Source organism: Centropristis striata, chromosome 5, assembly GCF_030273125.1.
Source record: "Centropristis striata isolate RG_2023a ecotype Rhode Island chromosome 5, C.striata_1.0, whole genome shotgun sequence".
In the NCBI taxonomy this organism is placed as follows: domain Eukaryota; kingdom Metazoa; phylum Chordata; class Actinopteri; order Perciformes; family Serranidae; genus Centropristis; species Centropristis striata.
The window spans coordinates 34,612,357-34,635,511 of record NC_081521.1 but is presented as its reverse complement, the minus strand read 5'-3'; the positions used below and the strand labels follow the sequence as shown (position 1 = coordinate 34,635,511).

The following is a 23,155-nucleotide window of genomic DNA, read 5'->3' as shown; positions in this document are numbered from 1 at the left end:
ATGTACATCCTAAATAGCAAGAGTTTTTTTGCTTTACAAACTAAGGATTTGTTTCTTAATATATAAAATTATATATTTGCTGTTTATCATATAAAAAGGGAGACAAACATCATAAGGCTGTAGTGAGTCAATACCATGCTAGTTCAGAGGTAGTTACATTGTATGTACATATTGCTAGCCTGCTCTAATGTCTGTAGAAAGATAGCTACATCCCATTCAGTCTGTAGAACTGCTTGCCTCCTGTTGGGCAGATTTGCATAATTGAGACAAATAATGTAAACCGTATGAAACTCTGCGACCTCTTTCCTGTTGCATTTTGTTGCCACATAAAGAAAAACATTCTTATAACAGCTAATACACAGTTGCAAAGAAATGTATCTGACGATAACATTTCTGTGAATGAAAAATCTTAGCTTACTCTGGTAAAAAACATCAACAAAAGAAAAAAATGTCCTGGTGTATCTGAGAATGAATCCCTTTCTTTGAAGCAGACTTTAGCAATAGGATAGAACTTATATTTAAAAAACAAATACGATGACTCCAGTTAAAATATAACCAATCAATCTGTAACCTCTAAGCTGCATGTCTCTCAATCACATTTCAGTATAAACATTTACACTTAAATTCTACCGGTTCTACCTTTTTTCCCCAGGCTAAACCATTGATTTGTCTGATGCTAAATTGTCCATGTAGCTTTTATTTGAGCTTTCTTTTTGTCATGCGAGTCCATGACTGACGCAGTCCACTGGGTAGTGTCTGAAATTGTCCTTTATTTTAACATATTGGGATGTTTCCTTTAATAGTCTTTATCGCGAAGGGAACTTTTAGTTGCAGTCTCCATTTTCAGAGGCACTTCGTTGTGTTCTCATAGACTTCTCTAGAGAACTCTACAGTCTCTGTGTGGACTCATTCTGAGGTGCTTAAGGGTTGATAACCCAGAGCTGGTCTTGCTGCTGCTGTTTATTGATGGTCCTTTAGTCTCCATAGTGTCCCAGCTATTCAGACAGCTAGCTCGGAGGCTCATGGATGAGAGGTGAGAGAGGAAGTCATGGTAGAGTGATACAGAGGGCAAGTGTTATGAATCACATCTTGATCCAAACTCTTCAGACATTCATCGTTGTTCAGGCTCCCTGCATCTGTCACCCTGTCTCTATCTCTGGCTGTGGGTATCTGGCAAGGGATGAGAGGAACAGAGGAAGTAGAGGAGCAGTGAGAAAACCTGATTGGATCCAGTTGTGGTACGGGAGAGGACCCCCCGCTGTAAAGGGCTTCAGCATCTGCAAGTGACACCTGCGTCGACGAATCGGAGCAGGAGCTCTTCTCTGTCTCCACGGAAACCAGTGAGTCCAGGGTGCGGTCCCGGCGGAGCTGTGGACGCGCTTTGGGGTGAGGCCAGAAGAAAAACTGGGAGTGGTCTCGTGAGAAAAGGAGGAAGAGGAGGGGGTTGAGGCAGGCGGGCAGGGGCTGGAGGAGCAGGAGAACTGATTTTAGCACCTCCTCGCCCAGAGAGAGGAGACCCAGGAGGGAGCAGAGGGAGAGGAAAGCCACTGGGACGTAGAGGAGACCATTGGTGAATATTAGCCAGGCAACATGTTTGATCATGGCGCAGTCCCACAGGCCCTCACACTCTCCCCGAAGTAACTCCCAGTATAGGCGGATGTATGAACCTGTGACTATCAGCAAGCAAAGGGTGTTCATCATAATGAGCGCCAAGGGAAAGCCCAGTGAGGATGGTAGTCGAGAGGATGGGGGTGGCAAGGGTGAGGGCAGGCAGAAAGGTGAGGACCCGTACTCCCCAACTCCTACCAGTGGGAGAGAAGCAAGCGTGAGGGAGAGAGTGAGGCAGAAAAGTGCACATGTGCGCACACTGCCAAGGGAAGGGGACTTCCCATAGGCACGGGCACATGTCACGCTCACGCCACACTGCACGGCCGCCAGGGTCAGCAGCAACACACTCGCTTCAGATGCAAACACCCAAACCCATCCCGTAGCTTGGCACCCAGGACCCCCCTCCCAGCGGGCGCCGTGGTGACCAAACTCTCCCAGGGTTAGAGCGTCCACGAGGGCCAGGGTGCATGTGCACACACCCGTCAGGAGGTTGGAAGCCCCCATGCAGGCCACAGTGAAGCGGAGAGGCGACAGGTAGCCGGGTGAGCCGAAGAGGGAGAGGAGCAGGAGGGAGTTCCCCAGAAGAGACACCAAGGAGATGGACCACAAGCCCACACGGACCAGCCAGCTGCCCAACAGAGACTCACAGGGACGGAAAGGACCTGCAAACACACAAATCATCAGCTGTAGAAAAACAAACTCTAAATAGTGAACTCACAAGTTGATCACATTACACTGAAGGTATAATTTCAGTTACCTGGAGTGGGTGTGCATTGGACACTGGTCTGTAGTTTAGATTCCTCTATTTCTAGTTGGAACTCCTCCAGGTCAGGGTCATCTGGATTAAAGCATTGTCAAGGTTAGCTTGTGTAAGGTTGTATGGCAGCTAATTCAGCATGTGTACACAGTATATGCATGTCAGAGTGTGTGTGGCACTGGCTTCAGGGGCTTGGTGCAATAAAGGTGATCTAACATTATTTTTGCAATTAAATAAATCATATTTGTCCAAGGTAATTGGAACTTGTGTAAAAATGAGATCATCATGACTGTTTTTCTAACAATTACAGATGAATCCATTTTAATCAGTGATATGTCATGGTGTAATCATCTTTTGTTATTGTATCTTTTGTTACACTGCAATTTTTGGGGTTATTTTCAGCTTTTAATGGAGCAGGTTTAATGGTTTTAATTTCAACTTAATTTTGGTTTATTGGTGTTGATATTTTATGCTTGCCACAGGAATGCATTGAAGGGTTAACACAAGTGTAAGTGTGCTTCAGCTGCCAGGTAGCTGTGGTTTCTGTGAGGCTCTGACATGTTTCAAGTGGGCTTGTGTTAATAATTCAGCAATGAGCACAGACATATGGGGCTCAGATTTCTGACTATTACTTTACAAGCAGTCCTGGTCTGTGTACCATGTGTTTTATATCGGTATATATGCTGTATAAATGCTTGCACGGATATCAGTATTCTTACAGTGTGTGTCAGCATGGAGAGGGTACATGGCTACAGTCCTCTTGTGTAGGTCCTCATCAGTGTTGCTCTGCTCTGTGTCCCACTGGCCGTTTGGCTTGTAGTTATCACAGGAACCATACACACAGCACTGGTAGGCATAAGGCATCTCTATCACCCTGTAACAAACAAATGGAGGAAAAGATATTGACAATAAACCAGGTAAAACAATTCCATGGTAAAGTACATTGCAGAACAATTGCATAAAGAAATGGTAGCAAAACCTTGAAGGGAAACTTTATTATTTCTCAACCTGGATCCGATTTTCCTATGTTTTCGTGACTAATGGGGACAACAGTTTTTGAATATGGTCCAGTATTGAGTGAAAGGGCTGTTGCTGCCAAGACTGCAAGGGCAATTGCATAGCATCAGTGTAACATTACGTCTACCAAAAGCATGGGTGGATTATGAGACAATGGGTCCCTGGGCACAGACATGCACAAGGTCCAACCACCTCTCCATTGGAGCAAGACACAATGAGATGCTCTTGCCTCTTATTTGTTGTTGTTTTGCATCTCTTTGTAGGCATTTTTTTGTGTACGTTCTGTATCTCTTTAGTATAGTTTTTCCCCTTGTTTTGGGTATTTTTGTGTCTTTGCAATTGTTTTATGACTCTTTTGTAGTTATTTTGCATCTTTGTGTTCGTACGTGTCTCTTCAAGTGACACGTAGGAACACGTACGGACCCCTGACACTTCTAGGCCCTGGGCCTGTGCCCGGTAGGCCCTTCCAGTAATCTATTCATCACTTAAAGAGCTTGTTTTTGCCACTGACATGCTCAGATTCTTATAACAAGTTTCTGATAACATCATGGAAAAGACCCAGCAGAGAAATATTTTTGCTTAATCTGGTCTAATTGTTTCCCAAACTGATGGAGAAGTCTCATTCTGAAATCTGAATATATGATAATTATACATAATTATTCTTCTCACAGTAACACCGCCAGACTTCTGAGCTTTGCGGCCTTGCAGCAGCTGCTTGACCCTACACTGTTCAATTCGTAGGAGCTTGTCATACTCTGGCTTTAAATAAATATAGGCAGCCTTTGAATTCAAAAAATCTCATCCACATTGTGGAAATCATCTAAATATTCAACAGTAACACAGAAAAACTTTTAGATAACAGCTACGCTCTCTTACTCCAACTCTCACTCATGTTTCTACTGTTGTCTTGCGGCAACAAATCACCTCTCACAAGATTTAACAAAGAGACATCTCATCTCCTCCTTCCCTGAAGGGTCCTTTCCTTAACACTGTCAGATGCTAATATTAGTAATCTGAGCCTGTCAGTGGCAAAAACAAGCACATTAGTGGATGTACGTTGATGGTGCACAGTTACCCTTGCAGCCCAGGAGCTGCGGTGCAGTTAAAAAGTTAAAAAATTAGTTGCTTATTCAAAAAAACATGGGAAACAGGATCCCATGTGAAAAAAATAGCCTTTAAGGCTTGTGTTCATCTTAAAGTTAAAGAAAATTACCAGCGTATTATATTATATTTACACTAACATTAATTTCAAAGCAACTTAGTACAAAACTACTCATCATGTTTAGAGGTAACATTGGGAAAAATATTTTCTGTAGCCTTGATCAGCTGACTTTGGTTGTACAAAAACATTTACCGAACATGTACAGTGCTTTTGGAATGGCTCTCTGCCAGAAGTTCTGTTTTGGACGATGTTCTACAGTAATGCTGACATTGCCACTTGATCACCTGCCATCTCCTATGTCTTTGAAACTCGCTCTCCATTTTCACTGAACCTTTCCAGGCCTTCAGGGATCTTTGCAACATGAAATAACTTGCTGCTGACAAATGCTTCCTCATTGTTGAAGTTCAGTTCAGGAATGGCTTGCAGGGATACAGTGCAATTAGGTTATTGTCGAGCTTGGCTGCTCTTGGTAAAGTGAAGATATTAATAGAAAATTGTGAGAGGAAGGATAATTGAAGGGATGGGAAGTGGTGCATTGTTCCTAACAGCCACAGGTTACACACCTGGGTAGGTTATCATCTTCAGTAAGTGTTTGATGAGAAGCCAAAATACAAAGTAAGAAACATTAAGTAGGAGATAATAAAAGGATGGCAACACGTTCCTACTCCCAACGCGTCATATATGGACACTTTGTTAGGACCCCATGGCATATAATTGAAACGGTTAAGTCTGGGTAGACTTAACTGTCAGTTTCCAATGTGCACGTTAGTTTAACATCTATAGAACTCCCCAACTCTATGAGACGCCATGAGATTTAAACAAATGCTGACTGCTGTGTTGAAAATTTAAGCATGGGTTTAGGGAAACAAAATAACTTGGTTAGTTGTAGGAAAATATCCTGGGTTGGGTTGAAATGAGTATGTTTGTTACATAATTTAACTACATGACGTACATAAATTAACATGTAAGTTAAAAAAAGTCTACACTGACTTTTGGTTCCACACAGGACACAAAGTCTCCTAGGTGAAAGTCATGTTTTTCCTCCTCCTTACGCTAACTTTTCCCCTCTTTTACCGACATCTTTTGGCTTCCTCTTTGCAGCGACAGGTTAAACACCTGGTTAGGTTATCATCTTAAGTAATTGTGTTTGATGAAAAGCCAAAATAAGTAAGAAATATTTAGTAGGAAAGAATAAAGAATGCATAATGATAACACATTCATACCCCCAACTCACAAACATGCCTTGATATCGTAACCAAATGCTCAGTTTAGGGAGAAAAAAGAACTTAGTTAGTTGTAGGAAAAGATCATGGGTTGTGTTAAAATAAGTACATTTGTTATGTAATGTAACTACGTCTTGTCTGCATAAATGAACATGTAAGTAAAAATAAGTCTACATTGACACGAACAGCAGTCTCCCGGGTGAAAGTCCTTTGTTTGCATCTCCCTACAATGACTTTTTCAGACTTTTACCTACATCTTTTAACTTCCTCCCGACACTAAATGGGTCCGTGTAGCGCCCTAGTTTTTTACGAGTAGGGCCACTGAACAAGCGCCTGTATCTGACTGGTTAGGAGTGAAAACGCCATGATAATGGTTTGTTTGTGTGTTACCTCATACGGGGGAAGTAATCAGGACTGAAGGCCTCGTACAATTCTGTGTTGCCCCTCAGCTTGAGATGAGTGAGACCCCCGAGACCTGCAACAGGTAATGCACTGAGATGGTTCTCAGTCAGGTCCCTGCGATATGGAAAGAAATTGAGAAAGAAACAGAAGAGGGTGGGTGTCAGATCAGGCCAAGTCACAACAAAAAATCAATCAGGCAGCTGCAGCTGATCCAGAACGCTGCCGCCAGAGTCCTCACAAACACCAGGAAACTGGACCATATTACACCGGTCCTTAAATCACTACACTGGCTTCCTGTGAGTCAGAGGATAGATTTTAAAATCTTACTGCTGGTCTACAAAGCACTGAATGGTCTCGGACCAAATTACATGCTTGATCTGCTCCCTCTCTATGAAGCATCCAGACCCCTTAGGTCATCTGGAACTGGCTTGTTGCATGTCCCAAAAACAAGAACTAAGCGGGGTGAGGCAGCTTTCAGTTATTCTGCTCCTCACCTGTGGAACAAACTACCTGTAGATCTGAGGTCTGCCCAAACGGTCAGCTCCTTTAAATCAGGACTTAAAACACTATTGTTTACTGAAGCGTACTCTTAACTTTAACACTTATCTGCTCTACTCTACTGCCCTTACTTTTTAACCACACAATGTTTGACTTGTGCTTTTTATTATTTTATCTTTTTTTTATCCTGCTGTATCTTATGTTATCCTATTTATATTTTTAGTTCTATTTCCCTGTTTTAATTGAGTGATTTTACTGTTTTCAATTGTGTCTTGCTGTTTTTAATGTGTATGTAAGGCACTTTGAATTACCTTGTGTTGAATTGTGCTATTCAAATAAACTTGCCTTGCCTTGCCTTACAAAATGTGTTTTCATTCCACATATTGCCGAGGGTCATCTTTGGTAACAAAAAGACCTTGTCTCTTAGAAATTTTAAACTGATCAGACAAGGCTCTATCAGATTTCATCCAGATAACACTTCCTGTCAGATGTAGTGTATCTGCTTGTTTAGCTTCGCATACTTAAACCAGTCTTTACACAATGAAGCAGTTTGTATTGGCATGACCTGAGATGAATCTCCTGGCCACACAGAGGGCTTTTTCAAACAATAAATGCATGTCAGTGTCTTCTGTAGACTCAGCCAAAGACAACACATTTTCTGTGGCACCCAAAGTCAAGTGTGGAGTGTTTGTATAAGGAGAAGGCTCTGACATACAGCTTAACTTTAATTAAGGATGCACAAAATGGGCATTCCTGCCAGGGGAGAAGAGTGACACTGCAGAAGGACCAGATGAAAGGGAGAAGAGTATTATAATGTGTCTGTTTACTCACAGTTTGATCAAAGAGTGAAGCGAAGCAAAGGCATCCAGGTGGATCCACTCGATCATATTCCAGCTCAGATCACTGACAGAGAAAAACAATCACAGTAAAGTGAAATGCACTGAAATGAACTGTAATTACACATTGAATGTTGTATCTTGATCACCACTAGATGTCAGTAATAAGTCATAAGTCTACATGGTTTGATCTTGACCAGTGTTTTCCAACTTTGTTAGTTTTTAACCCTTTAAAATGAACCAATGTCTATGTGTGACCTCATCATGCTATAAGGGATTCTCTCTCCACCAATTGTTTTATTTAAATTTTTTTTTTTTTTTTTGAGGTAAAACTATCCTGTATTTCACAGGAACAATAAACTTTATTTCTATAGCGGCTTTCGAAACCAAAGTTACAGGGTGCTTCACAAAGTACAGTACATTACAATACATATGCAAAGATTAGGAATCATGAAATAATAAAACAAGATAAAAAAAATGTAATAAAAAGAAAATGAAACAAACACAGATTTTAAGAATTGGTCGAATATAGAAAGATAAAACAAAGTAAAAGTCAAATGCCAGTGTGAAAGTGCGTTTACAAAAACACTCTGCTAATCTAACTCTAAAGGGGGAATTTGTTCCACAGAGTTGGAGCTTAAACAGTAAAAACATAAGCCCTTATTGTTTTTAGTCTGGACAGAAGAACTTTTAACAACATTTGGTTCTCTGATCTGAGGGGCATGGGATCAGAGTACAGAGGTTAGGAGTTAGGAAATGTAAAGCAGAGTCAAACCATTTAAAAGTGATCAACAGGATCGTATATTGAAGTCTGTAATGAATGGGGAGCTGGTGTTATTCTGACAGGACTGGAGTGATGTGGTTGTCAAAGGTTTTGCTATATTAACCATCTGATGCATGTGCAACATGTGGGAGAAAATAAACAGTTATAACAGAGGTTGACTTACAGTGCTCTTAGGGAGGTGAGCTGCTGGAAGGTGCTTGACTCTATCCTCCTGATCTGGTTGTGCTGTAGCCCTCTGTTGTGAAAAATACATAGAGCCATACATCAGTACAGAAAGAGTAAAAACATTCCAACATCGATATATCAGCTGTTTTATTGTTTTATATATATATATATATATATATATATATACACAGTACAGGTCAAAAGTTTGGACACACCTTCTCATTCAATGCGTTTTTCTTTATTTTCATGACTATTTACATTGTAGATTCTCACTGAAGGCATCAAAACTATGAATGAACACATATGGAATTATGTACTTAACAAAAAAAGTGTGAAATAACTGAAAACATGTCTTGTATTTTAGATTCCTCAAAGTAGCCACCCTTTGCTTACTAGAATATAAGACATGTTTTCAGTTATTTCACACTTTTTTGTTAAGTACATAATTCCACATGTGTTCATTAATAGTTTTGATGAATTACAATGTCAATAGTCATGAAAATAAAGGAAACGCATTGAATGAAAAGGTGTGTCCAAACTTTTGGCCTGTACTGTATATATATATATATATATATTCTGAAAGAAAGAAAAGTTTTTCTCAACATTGGGTGCATTGTTAACAGAAGACAATATATATGTATCTCTGACAGGCTAAGATCGACTGATAATATCGTCCAAGCAATTTATCGGCCCGGCTCTAGTTTGATACATATGTGTGTGTTGAGGGTTGAACTACTCACATCTCTTGCAGTGCAGAGCAGTGGTAAAAGCTGGGCAGATCCTCGATCTGGTTGTAAGACAGCTCACTACAACAATACACAAAGCACACACACACACACACAAAGCACACATAAACACAGTGACCAGCTGTGGATTTATAGCGTGGGAAATTATGGGGGTGACAGGATTATTTGAGTGAACAGTCGGCTCTGTGAGCAAGGCGATATAGCAGGACAATAATTTTTGGAGAGGGTGATTGGATTTCATAGCATCGTGATTGTACATATGATTGCTTGGGGGCACAACTCTGTTGGGTTTTGTGTATCAGTTTGTGTGTGTGTGTGTGTGTGTACACTCACAGCACTCTGAGATGAGGCAGCTGCTCACATAGATCCAGAGGGAGAGCTGAGAGACCGGCCCGAGTCAGAGTCCTATAGAGAAAAGGAGAATCCTCTGATCATTGTTGAAGTGCAAGCAAGCGAAAGGATCCCCCAGTCCTGTGAGTCTAACTCTGTCAGACAGGGACCTGTGTAGGTTCGCCAAACCTGTCACTGGCTGGCATAACTAGCTCACCCCTCCTTATCCCTTTTCTGAGTGTCCTGTTTCGTTCTTTTCTCTGCTGAAATCCCAAAAACACACATATACTTTCTCTTTTTTCCTTCCTGCTCATCCTTATCTCTATCTACTCTTTTATTTCCTTGTGTATTTGTGGACTACCAGGTCTGCATCTCTTTCTCCAACCTCAGTGTCTTCTCACATTCACACACATGGGATTGTGTGTGTGTGTGTGTGTGTGTGTGTGTGTGTGTGTGTGTGTGTCTATAAAGGAGAGACTCACAAAATTTCCAGGCTGGTGGTTCCTTTCAGATCGGGAAACTCTTGAATCTGGGTTGCCCCGTTAAGGGAGCTGCAGCAACAGGGAGAAAAGCCTCAGAAAACTCTCTTTCTTTCTCTCTCTAACACACACACACACACACACACACACACACACACACAGACCTTGTCTAACAGCTCATTTCAGCCATCAAACCTTTCCTCCAACATCAACACAGGCTGTTTTGGCTGTCTCACAAGACATCATAAGTCACACCATTCAACATGTTCTTACAACACACTCTCTCTTACCACATCAGCACAGAGCACAGCAATACGCTAACACAACATCATTCAGTAGGCCATTACACATGTCCACTCAACTCTCACTGCTAGGGACAGAGGATGATTTAAACAGTGTTTGGGCTAACTCACTGGAATGGTTCCTACTGACCACATACTCACAGTGTGTGCAGCTTAGGTAAGAACTGGAAAGCGGATTTTCCCACAAACTGGATGGGGTTTTCATAGAAGTGACTGCAAAACAGAGAGAGAGAATTGATATCGACATATTCTGATTCATTTGTTTTGGGGAATCAATTGCGCTGTACAAGATGTTGACATGAAATAGCAATTATGTATATTTTATGTGCACATTGTAACATTAAGCTCACATGGTTTGGAGCTGAGGGTTTCCCACGAAGGCCCTCTCAGGGATGGCTTTGATATTGTTGTTATGGAAGCCCCTGCAAATTTGAAAACATACCGTTAGTCAGACAGTTTATCAATATGTTTCTGATTTTGTGTGTGTGTGTGTGTGTGTGTGTGTGTGTGTGTGTGTGTGTGTGTTTGGAAGAGCAAGAGGCAAGTCATATGGCCTCATGTTGCACCTGCCATTGCACAGCTGAAAAACATTTTTGGATAAATGAGATGTAAACACGCTCACATACGCTGTATCTGTGTCACATATGCACGCCGCGGAACATCTGCTAAAGCTGAAGGGAAAACATGGTTTGTGTGTGTGCGTGCGTGCGCGCCAGTGTGTATGTGCAGGCGAGCGGGTGCGTGGGTGTGTAGCCAGCACCTGCTTAGGGCGAGAGAGATTGTATCCGAGTGCCACATTAAAATCACTTAACGGGATTACTTGGGATAACGCAACCATGATAGTCATGTCAGGCAGGTGTGTTTTGTGTGTGTGTGTGTGTGTGTACTCACAGTTCCTGAAGCTTACTCAGTGTCCTGATGGCCACAGGGAACTCCTGCAGATCATTGTAGTTCAAATCCCTGAGAGAGAAGTAAACAGTCATGATTAAATCATAAAAGTCCAAGGCATGATGTAGGTTTCATTTCTCTGCAATCATTATTCAACCATATATGACATACTGCATTTCCATGTGTGAGAAAGTGTGCCTGATTGCATATGTATGTGCAGCCATTTCCTCTCCTCTCTGAGAGGCTGACAGCTGTAGAGTGTGAAGTTTGAATTTGACCTTTGACCTTTGCTGCTCTGACCTGATTATTTAGGTCTGTCTGTGATTAGTTTCCGAGGAAACGCTGTATCAAAACAACCGTTGCTACAGTATAGTTGACACAGCTCATACGCAGGTGGCAGGAAAAGGGGTTTTATTGTATTTCTCGCCTGTATATGAGAATTTACTGTAGATTTGCTTGTGTACATCGGAAAAGGGTGTAGTCTGTGCAGGTCCACTAGTGTCTTAAAAATATTATTAAAACATTTCAATAATGTACAACAAAATAAGCATTTATGTGTTTGTTTACAAAATATGAACCTATAATTAGATAGGCTAAATTACCTAGCTTATAACTAATTATTATTATTTTCTTTGCCAGGTGCAGGTGAGCTTGGCGGCAGGATCGTATTTGTGTTTATTTATGTTATTTGCACAGATGCGCCAACCCTACCATTTATATTTCTCTCTGTTATCAACCGTACTTGAAAAACCACTATAACTGTTTTTCACATGTTGTGGAAGTCCCAGATACATCGAAAAACCAAACCAACACCACCATGCACCTGAGCCAATAATATCACCCAGTGGTGCCTAAAGTTCGTTTAATTTCTTTGCCTGGTACAGCATCAGTAAATCGGTGTGCACTCAAAATACACAGATTATTCTGTGGTTAAATTGCAATAAACAGATCAAAAGTATGCCGAAGTTACTACAACATGAAGTCTGAATTCATGATTTGTCAAGACGACAAGCAAAAACAGATTAAAAAGGTTGTTTTCTCAATGCAGTTCAAGACTATCAGGGCTATGCTGGCAGCAGTATAAACACAAAATAAACTGATTCACGTGTAATAGATTGATCAAAAGGATGCCACCATAACTACATCATGAGGCCCATGTGTAAAATGTCTGAGTTCATGCTTTATCAGGTCTGTCTGCAAAACGACAAGCCACCAACTTCTAAAATGCCTGAGTGGAGGTTGAATCGATCAGAGCTATGCAGGAGGTTCTCAATGCCTGGCAGAGAGCTGCACTAGTTCACTATTTCAATTGGTAATGTATAGAAAATGTTAGTATATAGTGTGTAATGTATAGTAAATAGTTCAAATTAAAAAGGGATTTACAAAAACAACATAAAACAGTCTAATAATGAAATATATTACTGTTTCCATGACACACATCTTAGTGCATGTTGCATGTGCATACATAGAATGTCCTCTGCCATACTAAGACATGTGCTGGTATGCATGCTGCCTTTGAAGTTTCTTTGCCATCCAGGTCAGAGGATATCTAAAAGTCATAGCCAACTGGATTTGTTTGTATTCTTTTCAAGTGTAAGACAGCGGAAATGCTTTGAAGTACTATATATATATATATATATATATATATATATATATATATATATATATATATATATAGTGTGTGTGTGTGTGTGTGTATCTTCCCCCCAAGTATCAGGGATGTTGTAAAATGTTGTCTGTCTGCCTCTGCTCTGTCTTGTTTGCATATGCAGCTATGTTTTCCAGCAGTCCCCTGGACGGCTCTTCGTAGTAATGATTTTATAATACACTCTTGGGGTTGGGGGGAGTTGTGGTGATGCAGATGGTCTCTCGTATTTCTCATAAGCGAGGCCGCTGTGAGAGATTAACCCCTCATACCAGCGCAATCCCCACGTCAATGACACCTGTCATCTTATCCCGCTGAATCATCTGTCTCTCCTCACCGCTGACGGCCCAAACACTTTAACACACACTATTCTGGTCCAGAATAGCTCCATCCCTCTTTTTCTCATTCTCTAGTTTCCCTTCATCCCCTTAAGCACGGCTCCCCTGACTTACACCCCGTTCCCTCATATTTCCCAGCATGGATAATGGCTTTTAAGTTGAGTGTTAAGCTAGCCATACGCTTGTGAGTCCACAAGCAGAAGTTGCTTATCTGCACACACACATGTTCCCACACACATGCTCATAAAAAGAAACGCATAATTTTTTACACTTCAACAGGTTGTTAAGCAGCATGCCAGAAACTGTGTTTTCATCGGACCACCATGATTTTTGCAGTAGACGCAGTTGCACTGTCTCCATTTCTCTCGCTTTCTTTCTCCACCTCTTTCATAAGGCTGTGTCAGTTTTCTGCGGTTTCCATATTGGTATGTGGTTAGGATCTAGTTATCCGAGCTGCAGCACGTACTCTCCAACAACCATCCTGCAGCCACGCTGAGCCATTTTTGACCTCAGCACTGCTAAGCAATTACTTTTACAAAACACAGAGGAATCTGTTGATGCTACTTCAAGGTAATCAAAGAGGAACTTTTCATCTTCACATTCCTGCCTGTTGGTTGTGGTTTTAAGAAATGTTCAAGCACCTGCTGAAATTACCAGGACATTAATCATTATGACTTTATGATTTAGCGCTGCACTTCATTATTCTTTGGCACACTTGGTGTATAAGGATTTATAATAACACATTAATTTTAGGTGTTCCAAGTCACACCAAACACAAAAAGAAACAAGGCTATAATCAGAGACAGAACGCTGGTAAATGTCTGCCTTTCGGTTATATGAACTTGAGGTTATTTTTCAGGGAGTGCTACATGCATCTCAGCTATTCCAAGGCAATTTGATTGTGGGAAAGACTACCGTACGGAATGAATGTTGATACTTGTTGATACTTTGTCATCACCAAGCCGGCATCAGTGTTTGGGGAAACAGAGGAGGTACTCATTTGGGTCTATGAGAGTGTGTGTGTGTGTGTGTGCGTGTGTGCGTGTGTGTGTGTGTGTGTGTGTGTGCGTGTGTGTGTGCGTGTGTGCGTTTGTGTGTGTGTGTGTGTGTGTGTGTGTGTGTGTCTCAGGAATATAATAATGCTTCACAGGACAGTTAAGCTATGATTGAAATCAGCGAGAGAAAAATGAGTTGCAATACTCTTTTTGCACAGCAGACGGCGCTATCTTTGACTTTGTTTTTTGAACGTCCTACCACGTCAGTAGCTTTATGAAGGGTTAAATATATGGCAGCTGCAGGTAAAAATCTGAGAAGGGTCTCGCAGGTGACGCAACACGCCCACATTACTACTGTTACCACTGTAATTTTAAGTACAAAACTCCTTATTTTAACCTAAATCTAGATCTACTTTTTTCTTTACTTTACCAGGTAGGTTTTTTTGCTAGTTTTGCCGCCTAAACTTAACAAAAGTGCAACTGTTTTGAGGTCCTGTTCTGTAGTGCTGTGAGCTGTGCACCCACAGGGAGACCTACAGGGAAGATCTTGAAACTGAGGATGCGCCGTCCTGTTTCAAATCAAGTGTGGTAACATTTTGGCTTCCTGATTAGCGGAGGAGATCAAAGAATCACTTCTGGGGTTCTCTGGTAGAATCATAAGCACTGTCAGGTGGCCATGATCAGCTCTGACAGCCACATCACGTCACAGTTGTGCCCGGTGGAATCCAATCAGAAAATAAAATAGGTGAGAAGGTGACGTACAGTGGGCTCTGTAAATGTCCAGAGATCTTTGCTTTAAAATGTAAATATGCTGATGGTTCGTAACAAAACATGTTAATTCCCAGCTAGGAAGACAGGCCAAGCCTTAGTGTGCTTTTTGAAGAGATTTTCTTTATTTGTATTATTCATTTATTTATTTGATTTGGGATTTGTTTTAAATTAAATTACATGTTTTTGTTGTTTAAGACAACAGATGAGAAGTAGAAGAAAACCAGTTTTAAGGAAATATGCATTGTTTTGCATAGTTTATACCCTCCCTAAAAAATAAAGATTCTTTAATTTGCTGACGAAAAGATAGAAAATCTCAAAGAAATAAAAATGTTAGTAAAAATGTCTTGCTGTCACATGTCTGTGATTATGTGTGTTTGAGTGATACTCACAGTGTCTCCAGACTGTGTAAACCTTCAAAACACCTCGCGCCCATGCTCTGGATCTGGTTGTTATGGAGATGCCTGGAAAAGGGCCACAAATATTTTTCAACAAATCAGAAATTACTTTCTCAAAAATGTTTCCACACTGCAATCATCACCGCCCTGTTCTAAGTCAACGGAACAATTCATTTCTCTGGTAAGTTGAGAAACCCAGACTCAGGAGAGTTTTTTAAGTAAACAAATCAAGATGTCACTTACAGTACAACAAGGGCCGAGAGGTTGGTGAACGCATAATCTGGGATGTGTGTGATCTGGTTGAGGGCCAGCGTCATGGCCTGCAGGGAGGGCAGAGAGTCCAGGGCCGTCACTGGGATCTCTGTTAGGGAGTTGTCATCCAACCACAGGTGTCTCAGGGAGCGAACCCCTCTGAAGGCCCCAGGAGGAACCTCAGACAAGAGGTTAGCATCTAGACGCCTGCAGGTGAGAGGAACTGAGCTTAGCGAGATAATCACCAAGTCTAAGTACAGTATGTTTGCTTACGTGCGTGTGTATTTGTGCTTGTGCGGGCATTAGTGGTTGTGTGTCGTGGCAATGAAACACTTTGGCTTACAGGAAGGTTATTATGAGAATTACACATCTTTTATTCTCCTCCTTTCATCTTCGCTGCTCCAGCGTCTTAGAAGCTCCTCATTATGATTTATTCCCATGCTAAATAAGCTATGTCTAGCTTCACCAGCACAGACATGTATGAAATGTAAGATGAGAAAATCGCAGATACAAACATGCAGGAACGGTTGTGATGAGCCTGTTTTATTCTATGCCTGGAAAAAGATGGGAAGGAGGGAGGGAGGAACAGTTAAAGACGCATCTTCATCTGTTTCTCCCTCCTTCACTCTTTCCGTTGGAGTCTCGCCGTTGCCATCAGTGTTTGACGTTACCACCACTCACACACCAAACCGAACAAAACCTTCCTCCTCTCTCTTCCTCTGTGTCCTCGACCCACAGGCAATGAGTGTGGACTGTGACATACACCCCCCGCCCTCCCCATGTCGATGCACACATGCATACACACCATCCATAGTGATGAATGATCCCCTCAGGGCAGAGTTGACAAGCTGAGACCACTTCCTCTCGCTATTCTTCTTTCTTTTGGCCCTTCACAATCTCCTTTTTCCTCCCTCTGGCCCCTCTCACACTCACATTTTGTTTCTTACATCTTCACTGATGCACTCCCAGCCACTGCGAACCCCTTTGAGTCTCACTCCTTAATTCTTGTTGGTCTTTCAAACATCCTCCCTTATCAATCTTCCACTGGGGTTCTTTGATTTTGGTGCTACAGCGCCTCCTCACCCCTTGGAGGCTTCACCAAACAAACAGCATCATCAAAGTGAAATCTGAACTTGAACTCTGAACTCTGGGCTTTTCTCCCCAGGGAAATTTTCCATCAGGAGAGGCAACTGTATACACTGGCAGATGCTCACACACAGGCACACAGGGAAACACCCTGCAGCGTGCATGTAAAAACACACAAGTGTGTTTACGCACACGCACAAACGGCTTCAAGAAATGTTCATCTTGCCTACTTCCTGAGCGTGCGCTCATTTTCTTCGGTGCTAAACATCATCCTTGTGCATCCTGTGCACTCCAACTGAGGACATTGTTTGTCCCTGACCCTAATCGCAGGATGAAAGCTGCGGAAGACCCTTCAACTTTCTGGTTTATTCTCCAGGGCAAAATTATAATTGCTCCTCTGGGTGGACCTGCCAGGTCTCCAGAAGGTCCAGACAGAACCAGGAATGTTCCACAGAAGCCAATAAAGGAGCAACTATTTCCTGTCCATCACATCAAAGTCTGAGGTACGATTACGGGAGAGAGGAATAGAGACAGAAAGAGAAAGTTCTCTTAAATGATCCAAGAGATATGTGGAGTGGACCTGCCTCCTCTCCTCTGTTGCAATTCTCCAGATGTCCAACATTTTATACAGTGAGGGGCTTGAAGGAGCACATTTCACTGCCAATCGAGTCAAATCTATAAAAACAGGGTCACATTGATTAATGTAGCTTGTGGAAGTCATCAGTGGTGATTACACTGCTAACATTTGAGTTGGGACCCAAAATACTGTCTGTCTTCTTATGACGACACCGAACCAAACAACAGCACTCAGTACTTGGGGCGGGAATCACAGACTGACTCACTATCACTATACACTGCAATCAATAAGGATGGTGTCAGCGATTCTGCGATAATTGATACATTGCAAGACAATTATCTACAATACAACACAAATTTCACCACTGTAATAAAAGAGAGAAAAAAACAAAATCTGAAGAGTCTCGGCTTAGCCCATCTTTAACACACACACACACACGCACACACACATTGACTTGCAACTGGCAACTTGTCCACATGTGCCATTATTCCAATGTAAAATAGCCATAAAGCAGACCAGTTCTGGCATTGGTTGGTGTAACTTAAGTTTACAGAAAACTAAAATGAAGAACCTCTCCGATTTGCTTCCTCTGCTGTCTGTGCAATCCGCCCTTATCCCCCTTTTGAGTTTATTCTTCTTCGTGCCAAGTTTTCCCTCATTCATTTTAGCAGCTCTACGACAAGGAAATATTGTTATTTGTCGCAGTGAGAGCGATATATTCTCATATCTGTATTTTATCCCACACCTCCTCAACACTGTGTGTTGTAATTAGCTTTTTCCAAGCAGTGGGGCTAATTACTTGACTCAGTTTCAGTTCTCTGCCGAGAAAAGGATTCTTGTACTAGATTAAGACATGATTTATTTTAGATGAAAGCCTCTTAATACATATATACCAATTTAAACCCATGTGCTGTCTCTCTCTCCTTTTACCTGGTGTGTTTTATGTCAGTGAGAGGCGCCGACAAGCTTCACTCTCCAAAGCCTTTCCAGTAATCTTTCTCCGCTGGGCTTATCATTACTGTAATGACAAGGTGCGTCTCTATACACTGGCTGTGTGTGTGTGTGTGTGTGTGTGTGTGTGTGTGTGTGTGTGTGTGTGTGTGTGTGTGTGCGTTTTTCATTACTTGAGCATCTCTATGGGAAGAAATTGAGAGACCACACACAAACACACACACTCTTGTGCACACACATACACACAGACTGAAGACAGACAGAGACATCATAATGAAGATACGCTCACACCGCGACTGTCTGAGCCATAGTAAATGCCTCTAGGTACAATATGTGTGTACATATGTGTGTGCGTTGGGGGAGAGCAGGCCTGTTTAATACCAGACAAGGAAACGTTGTAGGTGGTAGTTACATGTGCACGCCCCTCCTTTGTTACAACTCCGGCAATTTGAGTGTGATGAAGGAAATAGCTTTATGGATATTTACAGAGAATTATTAATTTGGAGTATGTGTGCGGTACTAAGTTAAGAGAGACGGGTCTGGGGGGAATACAGATGAGGTGGTCCACATGCACCCACCCAAACATTCACCCTGACACAAACACACACACACACATACACACATGTACACTGACCCCACAGATGAGACAATTATGCCACCAAACACTCTCATTAGCCAGGGGGATAGCAGTGTGGGTGGTGAGAGAACAGAGGAGAGGAGCGGAGGAGGAAGAGAGGGGGAATTGATGGAAAATGGGGTTGTTTCACAGCTCATTGGAGATGCTCTCCCTGGCCTGCAGTGTCTGCTGTTTCCCTCATGGCTTCCAGATGCTACCATGAACTGCACTGACACACTCAGGCTGTGACTCCTACCGTCAGGCAATACAGCACTGAATGCACAACTATTGGGGGTATGGTCTGTAATATGTCAGCGGTACTCTATACCTGCACTGTGGTTACAGTTGAGATGTGTGGGTGGGTGGCCAGGGGATGTTTTATTCCAGCTAGAGTAGCATGATTAGTGTGTGTGTGTGTGTGTGTGTGTTAGAGAGAGAAAGAGAGAGAGAGAGACTCACAGGGACAGTAGGTTGGGTAGGTCCCATGGAGCATCATCAGGAAGTCTCTCCAGTTGGTTGTTTTGCAGCATCCTGGAAGACACACACACACACACACACACACACACACATCGTTCAGCTGTAGGTAATAGGTCTATATGTAATAGAGTGTACGCAGTGTGCGTGAGGGCACATCAAGCAGAACAAATAATTCTATCGTGAGGGAAATCTGACACAAGGAGGAAAGGGCCAGTGAAAGCTTGAAGAGAAGCAGAGAATAAAGGGTAGAAGAAAAGAGAAAGAGAAGCTCCTTGGGTGGGCTGCTGATGTCATTCTCAGAAGAATGGAGCAAAAAGTGAAGAGGAAGTGGGGAGCAAACAATATCCCTCTCTCTTTCCTCTCCCTCCCTTGCTTTCTTTGTCTTTCTCGCTCCTTCGTTCTTTAAAGTTTTTATCATCAGACATTTGCACACGAAGCGTATAGTCTCCAGTGTGTTGCTCTCAGCAGCAGCACTATGCCTTTATCATGGCATCACGGTGCCTCGACAGTCGGTCTTTGTGAGTCGGTGAGTGTAAGGCCTGCGTCTCAACAGTTAAACAGCTTAGCTTACAGTAGGGTTATTATACTGTAACAATCTAGCATCTTTTTTTGTGAGTATGAAATAACTTTTATGCCTCTACTGCCAATAACAAGGTACATTTAGGTATCTGAAGTAGGGTTGCAAGGGAATTAATTTTTCACATTACGATAACTGTTTCACGATATACTGTATTGCACAATTATTATTATTATTATTATCATTAATAATAATATTATTATTATTATTACCAGCTAAATGACCTGCAAAGGAATAAAAACAGAAGGGTTTGTTAGTGGTTGGACAATACTTTACAAACACTTTATTATAATTAAAACGAATGCATTTTTTTCTAATGGAAGTATGTGAAAAATGTCTCCCTTTTTAAAATGTATATATATTATATATTTTTTCAATACCGTACATACCTTGCAACTCTACAGGTGCTAAAATTAACGAAATATACCTATATATTCAGACAGTAATAAAATTATTTATTTTATTTATTTATTTATTTTTACTTTAGCTCTTTATAGGAAACTATACACTGAATAGTGTTATCTGAGGATTTACAAGACTTAATTAATTAATTAATAATTAATTAATATTAAATTAAAATTAATTAATAATTAATATGGTTCATTGCCTGATAAAGGGAGCATGTAAACATGTTCAAGTATTAACCCAAAAAACATGTATGAACCTGAAAATGAGCCTAATAGGTTAGTTTAATGTAAATTATCTATTTATCTATTCATTTGTTTTGTAGTCAGTGAGAGTGAACTTTACTATACTTTACTAGTGTATTTTACTATATTTATTTACATAACTCAATGTGTCGCATGCCTTCATAGTGTCGTGTATTTCCCAATAGTCTCCTGATGAAATGACTGCTTCAGTGTAGAAAAAATGCCCGTCAGGTTTTGAGAGGATCAGGGGAATGTTTCCACTGGGACAGTGATGCCATGATAAATACATCGAATTTAGTCTTTTCCTGTTTCAGAAAAATTCCCTACGGGGAGATTCTCTGCACTCCGCTCTGGGTTCATAACCTTCTGTCTGTGTGTGTGTGTGTGTGTGTGTGTGTGTGTGTGTGTGAGAGAGTGAGGGAGTCAGCAGGGACCTTGCGGTTACCCTACACAAGGTCAGCAGCCCATTTGTGTTTGACACGGCCTGACTTTAACTAATATATTGAGGAAGGAAACCAACAGCTCAGCTGCTCTGGGGTCAAAGAGACCGTCCAAAGTTTTGTCGGTGTTGTGGTGTGTGAAGCATGAATGCTTGCAGACGTGGATGAATTCAGGATATGTGTGTCCTTCTGCAGTAATGACATAATAGCCCAGGATTCTCGTGAGTTTCACAACACAAGGTGAAAGAAGATCAACTTGTGTGCCTGGTAATCCCCCAGATTCCCTCAAATTACAAACCACAATTCTCTAGCTAAGTTTATATTCTGTGGCAGGGCTTCTCTAACTTTTCTCAGCAAGGGTCCAAAAGGAATTGAGTTGGCTGCCAAGACTCATGAAAACCTCCTTAATACCCTTGTCTCGCACCCAGTAGAAATATGGCAGCAACTCATTAGCCGCCGTGATCACAAGTCAGAAAGTGCCAGTGCCAGTGGTTTTTATGGTTGCTTTGCACTTTTGTGATTTAATACTTCACGGCAGCGCTAACAGTTGGTGGCCATGGATCATAAGGCTACGAACACAGCTTGAGAAATGGGGTGCTGAGGGAACAGCCTTCAATGGCGTTTTTAAGTGATTTTTTTTTTGTCACTTGCTGTAATCTCTGTGGGTGGTGTGACTGGGAGGTCCCTGCAGTACACCTGTGTACTGTGTGTGTGTGTGTGTGTGTGTGTGTGTGTGTGTGCGCGCGCACTCGCAACTGAAACAGTGCTTGTTTCGGAATGAAAGCACTAGCCCATAAACTTTAACTACAGTTAATGATGCGTGGCCTGTGTTTTTTATTCAGGGCGGGAGCACAACTCTATCCCCCTAGAATGCTGGAGTGGAACAACCCACTTGGGATGAGGACTGAACCACCAGAGTGCTATAGGGTGGGAAGGTGGAGAAAGGTTACTTACAGGACTTTGAGGTTGTGGAGACCCTGGAGAGCGAGGCCTGAGATATACCTCAGCTGATTCCCTGAGATACGCCTAGGAGAGAAACACAGAGATCAAAAAAGGGGGAACAAAATATAAAAGCGAAAAATGAAATACAAGCACATGCAGAATTCTTTTTACAAGTCTCATAAGAGAAGTTTTGCCTTTTGCATTATTCTACATTTTTGGATTGAGCTGCGATATGACTTCATTCTTGAGTTCCTGCTTCGGGGTTACTGCTGGGGCAGTATGCAAATAACAATATTCGATTCCCTTCAGTGTGGTTGCTATTGGCCCAAAGCACACCCTGAAACCTTAACCAATCCTGGGAGCTCTGATGAGTGAGTAAAGACTGAATTGAATGAGACTGAGACTGGGTCAACAAGTGCAGCCTGAAAGTATATTTGCTTGTGCGCATGCGAATGTGTTTATATGTGTGTGTATATGGTAAGGTGTATACTATATACGTGCACATGTGGGTGTGCAGTGTGCTATTTTCCATGTCCTTGAGGTAAATTGGGCCTGTTATATGAGGGGCCTTGAGGACAGCGAGGGAGAGAAACCACACACATTCACACAAGCAATCCAATCAGTTTGTTTATCAAACACAGCACCTAATGGTCATTTGTGAGTGTGTATAAGATGTCCAAATAAATAACATTCAGTCCAGCGGAGCAATTCTCAAGGTCACGAGCTGGAAGCACAGTTTAAACACAGATTTGGTCTTCACAGCTCGAGACCACCCACTTTTATTAAACACACACACACAAGTTAAAAGTTACTCATTGGCATCCTCCTGCGCACACCGTTGCTCTACAGGTGACATTTGCCTGACATTTCAGTCTTATGCTAAGCAGCCTGCCTCTGGCTGAGTTGTTCCATCAGTGCCAGGATACTGAAATATTGATATAGCGCTCTGCTTGCCTTTCCAAGCCACTATCATCCAGATGGTAATGGACGAGAGCTCCCAGCAAACTCTTTCTGACATCTGATACTCATGTCAACATGTCTCAGTCTTATTACTGTGCAGTGGCAAACCACATAACCCCACCCACGCCTGCCAAATCACTCACACAGCCCGGTTTAAAGTATGGAGCCATAGGAGTGCCATGAAAGAGAATAAGTCCATAAAAGAATTTTTAAAAAATGTGGAAAAATAAAGAGGAATAAATAAATGTAGAAATATAAAGATAAATTAAATATTAAAGAATAATTA

At 41.7% G+C, this 23,155-nt stretch overlaps 1 protein-coding gene across 1 annotated transcript in view; it reads right to left on the bottom strand.

The window, feature by feature from the left end:
• Nucleotides 1-31: 31 nt before the first annotated feature.
• The window catches only part of LOC131972072 (leucine-rich repeat-containing G-protein coupled receptor 6), a 43,785-nt gene continuing 20,661 nt past the window's right edge, over nt 32-23,155 (bottom strand). The window contains exons 3-18 of the mRNA XM_059333824.1: nt 21,922-21,993; nt 19,283-19,354; nt 15,585-15,800; nt 15,336-15,407; nt 11,201-11,269; nt 10,660-10,731; nt 10,451-10,522; nt 10,011-10,079; nt 9,532-9,603; nt 9,193-9,258; nt 8,451-8,522; nt 7,499-7,570; nt 6,158-6,283; nt 3,085-3,239; nt 2,366-2,446; nt 32-2,270 (exon numbers count right to left, since the gene is read on the bottom strand). Of these exons, the coding sequence (XP_059189807.1) occupies nt 1,021-2,270; nt 2,366-2,446; nt 3,085-3,239; nt 6,158-6,283; nt 7,499-7,570; nt 8,451-8,522; nt 9,193-9,258; nt 9,532-9,603; nt 10,011-10,079; nt 10,451-10,522; nt 10,660-10,731; nt 11,201-11,269; nt 15,336-15,407; nt 15,585-15,800; nt 19,283-19,354; nt 21,922-21,993 (2,608 nt within the window). The 3' untranslated portion in view covers nt 32-1,020. The remainder of the gene's footprint in view (nt 2,271-2,365; nt 2,447-3,084; nt 3,240-6,157; nt 6,284-7,498; nt 7,571-8,450; nt 8,523-9,192; nt 9,259-9,531; nt 9,604-10,010; nt 10,080-10,450; nt 10,523-10,659; nt 10,732-11,200; nt 11,270-15,335; nt 15,408-15,584; nt 15,801-19,282; nt 19,355-21,921; nt 21,994-23,155) is intronic.